The sequence below is a fragment of the Pleurodeles waltl genome, chromosome 4_2 (assembly GCF_031143425.1).
Source record: "Pleurodeles waltl isolate 20211129_DDA chromosome 4_2, aPleWal1.hap1.20221129, whole genome shotgun sequence".
NCBI lineage: Eukaryota > Metazoa > Chordata > Amphibia > Caudata > Salamandridae > Pleurodeles > Pleurodeles waltl.
In genome coordinates, this window is record NC_090443.1 from 429,794,430 (window position 1) to 429,807,738 (window position 13,309).

The 13,309-nt window shown below is 43.6% G+C and overlaps 1 protein-coding gene across 2 annotated transcripts in view; it reads left to right on the forward strand.

The window, feature by feature from the left end:
- The window catches only part of GIPC1 (GIPC PDZ domain containing family member 1), a 45,543-nt gene extending 36,509 nt beyond the window's left edge, over positions 1–9,034 (forward strand). For both annotated transcript variants that reach the window (XM_069231701.1, XM_069231702.1), the window contains 2 exons: positions 3,985–4,066; positions 4,608–9,034. In XM_069231701.1, the coding sequence (XP_069087802.1) occupies positions 3,985–4,066; positions 4,608–4,759 (234 nt within the window). In that variant the 3' untranslated portion in view covers positions 4,760–9,034. The remainder of the gene's footprint in view (positions 1–3,984; positions 4,067–4,607) is intronic.
- The last annotated feature ends 4,275 nt before the right edge of the window (positions 9,035–13,309 follow it).

Here is a 13,309-nt window from a genome sequence, read left to right on the forward strand (position 1 = left end):
GCCTCTGGAAATGCTTTGTTGGGCACAGATGTGCCCAATTCTGCATAAGCCAGTCTACACCGGTTCAGGGACCCCTTAGCCCCTGCTCTGGCGCGAAACTGGACAAAGGAAAGGGGAGTGACCACTCCCCTGACCTGCACCTCCCCTGGGAGGTGTCCAGAGCTCCTCCAGTGTGCTCCAGACCTCTGCCATCTTGGAAACAGAGGTGCTGCTGGCACACTGGACTGCTCTGAGTGGCCAGTGCCACCAGGTGACGTCAGAGACTCCTTGTGATAGGCTCCTTCAGGTGTTAGTAGCCTTTCCTCTCTCCTAGGTAGCCAAACCCTCTTTTCTGGCTATTTAGGGTCTCTGTCTCTGGGGAAACTTTAGATAACGAATGCATGAGCTCAGCCGAGTTCCTCTGCATCTCCCTCTTCACCTTCTGATAAGGAATCGACCGCTGACCGCGCTGGAAGCCTGCAAACCTGCAACATAGTAGCAAAGACGACTACTGCAACTCTGTAACGCTGATCCTGCCGCCTTCTCGACTGTTTTCCTGCTTGTGCATGCTGTGGGGGTAGTCTGCCTCCTCTCTGCACCAGAAGCTCCGAAGAAATCTCCCGTGGGTCGACGGAATCTTCCCCCTGCAACCGCAGGCACCAAAAAGCTGCATTACCGGTCCCTTGGGTCTCCTCTCAGCACGACGAGCGAGGTCCCTCGAATCCAGCGACACCGTCCAAGTGACCCCCACAGTCCAGTGACTCTTCAGCCCAAGTTTGGTGGAGGTAAGTCCTTGCCTCACCTCGCTGGGCTGCATTGCTGGGAACCGCGACTTTGCAAGCTACTCCGGCCCCTGTGCACTTCCGGCGGAAATCCTTCGTGCACAGCCAAGCCTGGGTCCACGGCACTCTAACCTGCATTGCACGACTTTCTAAGTTGGTCTCCGGCGACGTGGGACTCCTTTGTGCAACTTCGGCGAGCACCGTTTCACGCTTCCTCGTAGTGCCTGTTTCTGGCACTTCTCCGGGTGCTACCTGCTTCAGTGAGGGCTCTTTGTCTTGCTCGACGTCCCCTCTCTCTGCAGGTCCAATTTGCGACCTCCTGGTCCCTCCTGGGCCCCAGCAGCATCCAAAAACGCCAAACGCACGATTTGCGTGTAGCAAGGCTTGTTGGCGTCCATCCGGCGGGAAAACACTTCTGCACGACTCTCCAAGGCGTGGGGGATCCATCCTCCAAAGGGGAAGTCTCTAGCCCTTGTCGTTCCTGCAGTATTCACAGTTCTTCAGCCTAGTAAGAGCTTCTTTGCACCAACCGCTGGCATTTCTTGGGCATCTGCCCATCTCCGAGCTGCTTGTGACTTTTGGACTTGGTCCCCTTGTTCCACAGGTACCCTCAGTCAGGAATCCATCGTTGTTGCATTGCTGATTTGTGTTTTCCTTGCATTTTCCCTCTAACACGACTATTTTGTCCTTAGGGGAACTTTAGTGCACTTTGCACTCACTTTTCAGGGTCTTGGGGAGGGTTATTTTTCTAACTCTCACTATTTTCTAATAGTCCCAGCGACCCTCTACAAGGTCACATAGGTTTGGGGTCCATTCGTGGTTCGCATTCCACTTCTGGAGTATATGGTTTGTGTTGCCCCTATTCCTATGTTTCCCCATTGCATCCTATTGTAACTATACATTGTTTGCACTGTTTTCTAAGACTATACTGCATATTTTTGCTATTGTGTATATATATCTTGTGTATATTTCCTATCCTCTCACTGAGGGTACACTCTAAGATACTTTGGCATATTGTCATAAAAATAAAGTACCTTTATTTTTAGTATAACTGTGTATTGTGTTTTCTTATGATATTGTGCATATGACACTAAGTGGTACTGTAGTAGCTTCACACGTCTCCTAGTTCAGCCTAAGCTGCTCTGCTAAGCTACCATTATCTATCAGCCTAAGCTGCTAGACACCCTATACACTAATAAGGGATAACTGGGCCTGGTGCAAGGTGCAAGTACCCCTTGGTACTCACTACAAGCCAGTCCAGCCTCCTACAAGCACCCCTTCTGTTGTCACCTTGGTGGCCCTGTTTGTGCCAACACTAGACTTTATCCACACTCATGGTTTTCCTCGAAGTTTGGGCAGATTTGTTTTCTTTGTCCAGGACCTTGGTTTTTGTGCTGGCATGTTTTACTAATCCACTCCTTGCTTCCCTTTTCACTGATTTTTCCATTAGCTTTGAGCAGTTCCCGTTTCAAAGCAGGAAGATTTGAGATTAACAGGCTTAAAATGCCTACTGTATTCCCAAATACCAAAGTGAAGAAAGTCCAGTGTTCTCTTGCCGATTTGCTGTTCTGCCACCTATATGTTTGGGGAGAAAAAATGTACCTTTTGAAGTGGTCCAGAGCAGGAGGCCTGTTGGGGTCAGTTGTAGGGGAAGACAGTTCTAAACTGCTGCCTCTACATTACCAGTATATGTCGCTACGTTGCTCCTACTTATATAAAACGTTGCTTTTTGTCATAAAAAAGTTAACTTTCCTGTGGTACCAAAAGCCCTGGCTTTGGCCCTGCCTCTGTTATGGTACGTTGTTATCCGGCCCTGTCGCTGCTCTGGGGAGACTCTCTCCCACCTTCCCCATGAAAAAAGAATAGAACTAAGGTTGATATCTTTCTCACTATAAACCCTTGGTAAGCCTTCAACGCAGAAGCCCAGAACTGAGAGACCGCATGATACGATAGAGGTGCTGCCCTTCAAAATATCTCGAAAAAAGTCTAGCTGGATTTAGTAGCTTTGAACACCGATCTGATCTGATGGGAGTTCTTGCTGAGCTTGTTACTACTTATCTTAACAGCCACCACTCAGCCCTATGCGTTTGCACTTGACAGTCGCACACAGAATCTGACATTCACCTGACCCCACAAAGTATCCAGAGGTGAGTCAGTGCCTCCAGCCTTGTACTGCCCAAGTTTCCCGACCTGCATTTCAAGCATTATTGCAGCCAGGTATGTTACTTTCCTCTAACCCATCCACTTCTCAGCCTTTTCGTGTACAAGTGCAAGATTTCTGTTTTTATTGAAGGTCACTAGTGCTTCTACATATTCATGGTTTCTTCTGGCATTAGCAGTCCCAATGCTTTCTCTCAGATGTAGATGCCGCGTGAAAAAGAAAACGGTACTTGATTCATCAATGGGAAAGAAAAAGTTATTCTACACCAGCAAAATTTGCAAACACAAAACATCCTTTTGGCAGAAGATAATTGACTTTAACAGTTGTGCGTTGAGCTTCTGCCCGATATAAAAATGTGGCCTCTTTTGCGTCTGTGTTTAACCCAGGGATGTAACATGTAGGGCTAGATTTATGATATCCACATAATAAAAAAATGCACTCCATTTAAAATGGAACTCTAGTGCAGGTCTATGGGTATGATAAGCCTATGGTCCTGTTAGACACCTTTTAACTCATGTGTGATTTTCTTCAAGACTTGAAGAATGATGTACAATCTGTGATATAACCCTTTCTGTCAAATGCACCTTAATATTGTATTAGTCCCTTGGTCCCTCTTAAATCTCTTCATGATTTGGATACTTTTGATTTCACATCTGTGTCTGGGAATTTAGATTGGAATATGGTCATTTTGCCCCCGGCGTTACATCACTTTTGGAGATCTATGGAGGATGCAGTGCTGGACACGAGGAATAAGCTAAGCTGCATTTCTTTCCTCAGTCTCTGTCCTGTGGATTCATGTGTATCTCTCTCATCACTTCCTTCTCGAAATGAGTGGTCCATTTTCTGGTCTCACAGGAAGTGGATGTCAGGAACCTCATGCCAGATCTTGTGCAGGTATTAAGACTGCATTTTGAAGGAAGCATTCTGATTTAGAGTTCTATAAGGCCTGTGACTAATGTAGGAGACCAGTTCATTAGGAAATTAGTGTAACAGGTAAGTTCCTTATTTTTTTTTTTCCTCCGCTCAGTGCACCTAATACTGAAAACTTTGTATCTTTTCCAGCCATCCGCATTTGAGGAGAAGGCTATTGAAAAGGTAGATGACCTGCTTGAAAGTTACATGGGCATTCGTGACAGCGAACTGGGTAAGTGAGCTTGTATCCTCCATTTCAAACACTTGTTTCCACACTGCCCTAGGCGGGGGGTCGGTCTACTGCTAGTAACGCATGGAAAGCCCTATCTCGGCCTACCCATATGGGACTATTGAGCTCTACCCTTCTCCGTGTAATTTTATCGAAAATACCGTTTGATTATCATTCATAAATTAGCAATCCCTTATCTTCTTACTAAAAAGGAATCCATTCATCTTGCTTGACAGGGGTGTGTTTGTTTTGTTGGGTGACTGGACCGATTAAAGGTTAATTAAAACTGATCTTTAATGTAAGCTGATGTTTGTCATAGCACTGCTTTCCGAGGCGTACCTTTTGCTACTTGTTGAATCTGTTGTCTTTTTGTGGTCGAAGTCATTGGCGCCTGTGAGCAAGGGCCATAAATCATGGAGGAGGTATTGATGGTCATTTTTAGTGTGAACAGAACAGGTATATGCAAGTGTCTTGGTGGACAAGGGGGTTTAAAGGGTCCACAGACGGATCCTCTGTTCTAACAATAATCTCTTCCTCTTCACAGCTGCAACCATGGTAGAGCTTGGCAAGGATAAGCACAACCCGGACGAGTTTGCTGAAGCTCTGGATGAAAAACTCGGGGACTTTGCCTTCCCTGATGAGTTTGTGTTTGACGTCTGGGGTGCCATTGGCGATGCCAAATCTGGGCGATATTAATAGGTACCCCACAACTGCTGTTGCAGCAAGACTGACCATCCCTTCTCCCCTCCTTTTGTGGGGTGTGAACAAAGTACACTGGATGTTCTAACACTTCTGTAGGCACCACTACTGCAGAACACAGGTGCTTAGTTCTGTACCAAGAAGCTATAAACTGATAACCACTAAGGAACTGGGATAGACACTGATGTTCGGCAGTCAGTAGAAGCAGCTGACTTTTGGAGCACTGGGTAGGGGTATCCCCTGATCTGACTGCTCAGTTTTGTGGACACTGATATCCTTCCAGATCTGTGAACAAATCTCTCTCCAGGGCTGACAAAACTTCTTCCAGGATATATGTAGCTCCACAGTGGAGTGCGGTGGGAATCGGAGAAGACTGGAGAGAAGCAGACCCACCTTGATTCTGATGAAGCACGGACAGGGGCACCTCTCATGCTGCATCTTCTCCTGAGAATTCTTTATAAGCAATACTGGGGCTTGGGATACGCTACCTGAAAGCAGTGCTTTCAAGAGGCTGGTGCTGCCCAGCGTTCCTGAACTCTGGGTTATCTCCTCCTGGAGTTTTGAGCAGGTTTCTGGGAACACTATGTTTTTTAGGTTAGACACACCTTCCCTTTCATTTTTAGGTGCTTTGATCCTAGTACTAAATACACTCCAATTTGATAAATGAAACACTGTTCGGCTTTCACCTGTCTTTCTGCTACACGTTCTTATGAAAACTAAGCCCTTTAGAAGGACTTTTCTGGTCAAGCCAGCTTTTATTTAAGAACCCATTGCCAACGTGTATTTGGGCAATTGGTAGGTTAAACATCCCAAGCAGAGAGAGGGAGAAGGTGGATGCAAGGGTTAGGGCTCCCTAAGAAACTAAATTTTGATGCACAGTGGTGCTTTTTAAAAGCATCTTTAAGCTAGACTTAATGCTTAATACAAAAGCACACGGGCTAAGATATCTGGGAACAAAACTGCATTGCCGCCCACCTTATATTTTAACAACGCATACTGTGGGGACGCCTGCATGAAGAATTAAGCTTCAACCCATTTTTTTTTTTTCATTTGCGTGTGAGCAGTCCTTTTCAACTACTCACTCTCCGAGATTTACTTGCCTTTAATGTAACACTAAGTCATGCAGTTTAAAAGTTTTGTAGGTTAACAGACATCTTCCACAGCGCTTGTAATGTTTGATGAAGCATGCATGTTGGTAATCTATAGAATGGTCTTTTTCCAACACAAACAGTGTTGCTATTCTCTTAGTTTGTGAAATGAGGGGGTGAAATCGGTCCTCCACTTTCCAGAGCCACTTCTCCCCACCAAGTCAATTTCCAAGAGCCACTTGTTTCCATTGGGAGCTGCCAGTGTTAGCTTCCCCGGTCTCCTCTCCCCAATATCGTTGCCAGTAGTTACACTGTGTTCAGTGCAAATGTCTACCTTGCCAAATCGAAGCCTTATAAAGTCAAATTCTCAGGGTCTCGAAGCCTCTTCTCCCTGCTCGCCCACATCACCAGACCATGATCACAAATCCATCTGTGTACTGAGAACAATGGAAAAAAACCAATCAAAACTATTTTTCTTGACATGAGAGGGGCCCAAGCTTTTTCTGAATGTCCGTTTGGTCCTGATGCAGACCTGTGATTAAAGTGACAGGCGTGGATAGAAGTATGCAAGAGGTCACACTGCAGCAGGCAAGAGGGAGAAGGGCTCTGTGGTAAAGCTACAGGGAAGCTTTGACACGAAGGGTAATTAGGTAGATATTTGATGGAGGGGGTTGGACAGATGTCAGTGAGGTTGACTTTTGATTGAAAATGAGCTTGGCAGAAGTGACTGAGATGTAGTACTTTAGGCAGAGGATAGTTTTCTGTGCACGATAGAGGCCATTGAAAACAGAAGCTCCATCGCATGATTTTTAGGTCTGCTGTCGCCGAGTCCTTTTGCTTTTACTAAAATTCTTTCTTTGGTATATATACTTGACGTGGTTTTCAGCAAGCCCTTTTCATCCACTAGTCTGTTGTTGTGTCATTCACATTGCCTTCTGTTTGCTACATCATCGGGCATTGGATCAGCTTCCTTTGGCCATTGGCTAGCTTCGCTGTAACTGACAGTATTCTGTCTTTCGCGAAGAGCACATTTGCACACAATGTACTTCCAGTCAGTGCCAGGGGCATACCATGGCTACGTACCCTTTTTAAGACCATATAAACACATTTGCTTTAAGCAAATGTTTTCATATTGGCAAGTGCCCAGCAGTACTCCCAGTGATAACGTTTTACAAAAGCCATGACAAACAGCCATTGACAAAGCCGAAAGGCCGGCAGCTAACACCAGACCTGTAGGCTTTGCCAGTGCCTGTCCCTTCTTGTTCTATGGAGAGCAAGCCATTATTCTGTGAAAGTTTGAAAATTTCCCAGAGTTATGGATCTGGGTGCTTATATAAGAGCTCCTGGTAATGAAGCTTTAAAGTTGTGATTTGGTGTGGTTCCCTGGCATTCATGTGCATGCGCGTCAGGACTGTGAATGTTTGAAATTAAGCTTTCTAGAGCTTGCTCTGCAGTGCTATCAGGCATGCGATTGGCTGGAGCATCGAGCTTTCTAGAGCCTGCTCTGACGGCAGCAAGAAGCTTTTAGAACTGGATGTACACGCTTGCCAGACCTTTGTTTGATAGGCATCAAAAACGTTCTAGAACTTACCTCGCCTGCTTGCCGGCACAGTGTTCTCAGAACTGAAAAAATATTGCCTGAAGTTTATGAAATTAAAATAACAATAACTGGTAAGCAACATGTTAGACTGAGACAAAACAGCATCCACTATCGAGCAGTACAATGTGGCACTGTGTTCACGCTAATTTTGAAAATACTTTGTTATTGAGTACATTGAAGTGAAAGTGAAAAACACTCTGTTTTTAAGATTGGAATGTATTTTAAGTTCCCTTATGAGCCCCTACTTTTGATAGCTGTTAGCTAAACACCGCTATTCCAATTTTACCTATACCACTTTTTCACTTTATCTCTGTGAATCAGTCTCCAGAAAACAGCACACTGAGTGACTGTCATTGAAATGAAATGAAGTGGAAGACTAGTGGGGTTGTCCTAAAGCCTGAGGTCGCTGTGGCAACCTGATTATTTGGTTATCAGTTTTAATCAACTTTATAATGTTGAAAATGGCGCAGTGGGGGCACAACACAATAGCAAGCCAAGTCGCTACGGAAGGAAAGTATGGGCCCATTTGACAAAAGTTTGCTACACCCTCGTCATGGGTATTTCTTGTGTTCGAGTTTATCTGTTGTCTGCTGCAGATAGACACAATGTTTTATGAGAAGTAACTAGAGGGAATAAAGCGAATGCATAGGTTCTGCACCCGGCCCTCTTGTGCAAAAAGAGTTAAAATTCATATACAATGATCTTTCTTTCAGAAAAATGCCTTGTCTGAGGCCCTGAAGTTTTCAACTTCCTCAAACCATGTTAGTTGCCCCAAGATAAGCAAACCCTGACTTTGTTTTTTGCTGGATGCACATCAGCTAAGACTTCTGCAAAAAAAAAAAAAAAGTCATGAAAAAAAGCACAGCCAGATCCACCCAAAGCGTGCAAGTACTGACTGCTTGGAAAACAGCTATTTTTGCACAATATGTATATTTTTTTTTAATAGTAAAGTCTGCAGCAGGTGGGTAAAACCCTTGTAGTCTTTCATGGCGCTCAAGAACGTGGTTGGGCGCAGATTTTGAATTACGGAGCCTATTCCTCTCTAGTGAGTCTACTGTAGAAGGGCGTCCTGAGACACCCTCCTAATCCCTGTCATTCAAGCAACATACATTTCTTGGTTTACCTGCCCTTTAGCACAATCGCCCTGCCACCTAGACATATTTTGGTACATGTAAATTGTCCTTTTTTTTTTTTCTTTCTTTTTTTTTCTCTTTTTTTGGTACTCCCTACCTAAGGTACTCGGCATCATTGCATTACCACAGTCTCCAGCTGGGATATGATGGGGCAGACTCTCCCCTGATCACCCTCCTCCACCCTGTAGTCTGTGCTCAGTGAGGATTGGGAGCAGAGTGGCAGCCTAGTACACAGCTGAAAATTCCAAACCTCTCTTTGATTGGGGATGGGAGGAGGGGGGGTGTCAACTAAGGTATTCTCATGTCTAATGTGACTCTTTGGTAATGGTGTCTTCAAATGTTGATGCTGTTTTCATTGGGTGTGGAAAAGGGATGTAGGCCGTATTCTGCTGGGAATATTTTTGTATTTTGTATGTAAATGTCTTGACATAAAGTGCTTGGACCATTTGGACTGACCTTGAATTCTTTCTTGGGGCCTTTGGGCAGCATTTGCGTTGCTGTAAGAGGCTATGCACAAAGCAGTTCTCGGAAGGTGTTCGGTAAGTTCCTTTCAGACAAATTTCAAGCTGTAAACACCTCTTGCTCACTGGCATCTTTGCAGATATACAAATAAATATAGCTCCTACATTTTCCCAGCAAACAGTGTAAATAGTAGATTGAGAGAATAAACAAGTTAGTACATGTGTGTTGCACAGCCATATAGCAGTCTGCAAATATAAACTGTCAGCAGTTTGCTACCAACTAGGTTCAAAGTTTAAGTAGTTGTGCTCAGGTGTACGCTTAAAACTGCACCGTTATTTCTTTTCTTGCAGGCCGTGGGGGCACAATTTGCAACTTTACAGCCCTCCTATGGCTACCAGAGGTTTGAATTATTTACTTCTTTTGTTAGAACCATTAAGGACCTTTGAGGTCTTTTAAACCTCCTTTGAAAACGTGACTTTTTAATTAGGTGTTTTAATCATTCACCTACTGACCTGTTAGCGCTGGGCACTCTACCATGGCCCTAATTACAAGTTGTTTGGTTATTTACCACAAGTGATAAATACAATGAACCCCAGGTTTAGCTTTTTCACATGCAGTAAATATCTTAGTTTTCAACAAGAAAATGAGACATAACATTCATAATCATTTTTTAAACTCCTGTTTTAAAATTGTTTCGGGGGACTATTCCCGTCAGATAAATTTTGTTAGGTTTGATGTTCCAGAATTCGTCGGGGAGAAAACTTTGAGGGTGAAATGATTACCACAAAACTCGTAATTCCGATTACCTATGCAAGTGCTTGTTTGCATAGTGATCGGAATGTAGCCCTTAACTATTAACGAGGGCCTACGGTGGCTAGTCTCTTGGAGTCCGCGCGGTGCGGGTGTTATGCTGTGTCTACCAGTGGTAGTTAGCCTTGTTTTTGTTTGGATGTATAGACTTGATATAGCAGGGACATTTTGAACTGTAAATACTGTAGGGTAATTTTCCATTTGAAAGCCAACATTGTTACCACTGCAAGCCAGAATTGGGTGGGGGTTCTTGGTCATATTTTCTCACTCCTGTTTGCTGAACTTCTGCATTTTAGTCGTTTTGAAGTTTCCTTAAGCATTCTAGCTACTTACAATTCGTTACTGCTGTTCTGAATCTGGCGAATTATTTGCTCCCCTACCGGAACTACCATTAGGGACCTTTTGTTATGCAAGGCTATCGCCTAGCCTGAGTGGGAAAGATGAATGCCTAACAGACACTAACTAACCTTCCTAAGCAGTGACCGAAATAATCTGTACTATGAGGACATTGTGGGTAGCTTCAGAGAACAGACAGCATGTGTTTGTGGGGTGCTGCACACCTGCTTTTGTACTTGTTCAGCCCTAAAGCACATCAAGTGATGTGGCAGCCCGCTCATCCTTTGGGTAGCAGATATTACTGTCTCCTGTCTTGAGTAGCCAACATTGGCATCTATTCCATAGCTCTACTTGTGGCTTAACTCTCGGGATCGCACTAACTGACCCTGCTCTACACCCTACTTTAATCAGTGTTTCCTAAAGATGGTCTCACTCCGTGTCCACACCCCTGCCTCTTCCTGCGCCCCCGAGATGCTGCTGTTTTGCCCTCTTTCTTTAGCCCCAGACTCCACATTTAAACCTCGGGTGCCAGTGATCCGCTTCATCCCACTTCACTTCTTGTGTCTACATCCAGGCCCTGTCATGGCCTTTACTGTTCATTCATGTATGGAAGTAAAATGCCATTGATTATTGATTGCTACCCGTTAGCCAATGCCTGCTCTCAACCAGGCTACTGCTGTTTTCCATGACTGCAGTTTGGTTTCATCTGAAGTTTTTCTGTATCATTTCAGTAGGGGGGCAGCCACGTAACAATCACTCCCTAACCTGGCTGATCAGGCAGACATGACCAACGATGCCATATCATCACTGTACCCCAGACTTACTTCTTTCCTGTGAGGCTTCATCAGTAATTTTCAGATGATACTTGACACTCTAGGCACGGTAGGCAGACAGATCACAACCATATCTACTCCTGTGAGTCCTACCACACCCCAGTGGTGTAGTGAGACCTGAACTATAAGGAAACATCCCTAGTGCTTGCCATCCCAAACGTATTTCTACATGTTCGGGCCTAGTGATATTGAAGTGTAGTTTGACTCGAGGCAGAACAAGCCAGCCGGCAATAGCCACACCTTTCCATCAATCTCACTAATACACTATGGAAATACTCCAGCCAAGTCTTTGTTAATACGGGTATTATCATATTCGTCACCTTCAGAGTAGCACCTTCAGTATTTTATTTGCTTGTCATTAACTCTTTAATTGCTTAGGGTTCCCAGTGCTGAGCCTTTTTTTGACATTAGGTGTACTTTGCGCTTAAGCCGTCATAACTTTTTTCAGCAACAGATATGCAGGAGAAATTTGTGTCCTTTTTACCCAAGGTAAAAAGGGTTTGTGATCTACACTGGAGGGGCTAAGAAAAATATAGTAACATTTTCGTTTTCCCCAAAACATAGCTAAAGAAAATGTTCTTATTCTTAAAAAAAGACATCTGCAAAAGATTTTCTGTGCTAAGATTGCCATCTCCAGTGCTTTTAGAACCAGGAGAGTGACGAAAAATGTTTTTTACAATAGTTTTGCAGTTTTCTAAGTGGTGGTGAATATTTCCTGTATTTACGTTTTTTACCAACATACATTGTGAGGGATCAAGTGTGACATGCATGGGTGAACCCAGAAAGCTATGCACTTCTGAAAAGTATCCAGAATTCTGGATACAGCAAAGGGCCATTTATGTAAATCACACAAGGATGAGATAGAAAAACTGTGAATGGAAGTGAGGGGGGGTGAGAAATAGGCAATACGTTTTTAGTGTGTAACCATTTGCTCTCAATGCTAGTTTGTACCTTTAAGCCAGCCAGACTCTGCCAGTTGTAGAGGTGAGTATATATCCTGTTTGGAGGTTGTCTGATAACTGGTAATACCCACAGCCATCTACCGTTCAGCTGTTTCCAATGATTATTCATTGTGCAGCAGCCATGCACCTTTTGACAAGGGAACTCTAATGCATCAAAATTGGGTATAAACAAAAGCTATGTATTTTTTAAATATACTTGGAATTAGACCACCCAAATTCTGCAGTAACTATTATGCAAAATGAGGGTATTTTTTAAAACTGTTTTAAGTCGAAGCATACCAGACAGCTGGGTTTGAAAATACATCTTTGGGACAGTCTAAAAGCCTTCCTAGAAATGCATTTCGCCTGTTGCTCATCATTGGCTTTGTGGATTGTAACTCACATTTGCTTGTTTTTTATTTGTTGGCTTTATTCGTTTTAGTCTGTCCAGCATGTATTTGTCCCACCTGTGGAGTACAGACTATTACCATTGCTCCTTGTATTCCTCTGCAAATTCTCACTTTATGTAAACAGGCCTTTACATTTTGCTCTTATCTTGTCATATGTGTTGTGTATTCAAAGACTGAGGTCAAATGTACGTGCTCTGTCTTCAGAAGGAGCTTGGTGTTTCCTTTTCCTTCACAGACTTCAAAGTGGCGGGATTTATGTGACAGTCTTGCTGGGTGCGTGGAGTGGGAAAGGAAAGGTTTTTATTCTATCACACAGCAACATTTAAATGCTTGTAAATGAACTGCACACACATTTCTGAGTCTTATCATAATTAGGAAAATACGAAGTAAGCACATTTTCTGTAATTCTGAAGTGTGTTGGCAACAAATATTTTAATACTGTGAAATTAAATCAATACTCTAGGTCAGGTGTCTCCAATCAGTCGATCACAAGCTACCAGTAGCTCACAGACACCATCAGAGTAACTCACAGCCTTCAGTTCATTTTAAATAAATGCAGGGTCACAGTTTCCTTTCCAGGTAAAGGGAAGGCTGTGTTTCTTTTAAATTATTATTATAATCATCAGGCTCCAGATAGCAGGGCCTGATAATGAGCAGTACCCAGTCAGATTTATGAGCTGAGCTGGGGCACTGTGAAGAACTGGAGCACTGAGGTATTTAACTCTAAAAGTCTTTGTCAACTTAACATTTGAGCATGAGAACAAAGTGATGCTTCCGAATGCTTTTAAAGGAGAAAAAAATAAAATTTATAGTTGACATAAAGGTTAAGTTTACTCTTTATTTTCTACTATTTCAACGTGTCACATTTATAAACAGCAGGCATCTTGCTCTCAGTGGCCAGTAGACACTGTGCCATATTTATAATTCAAAAACA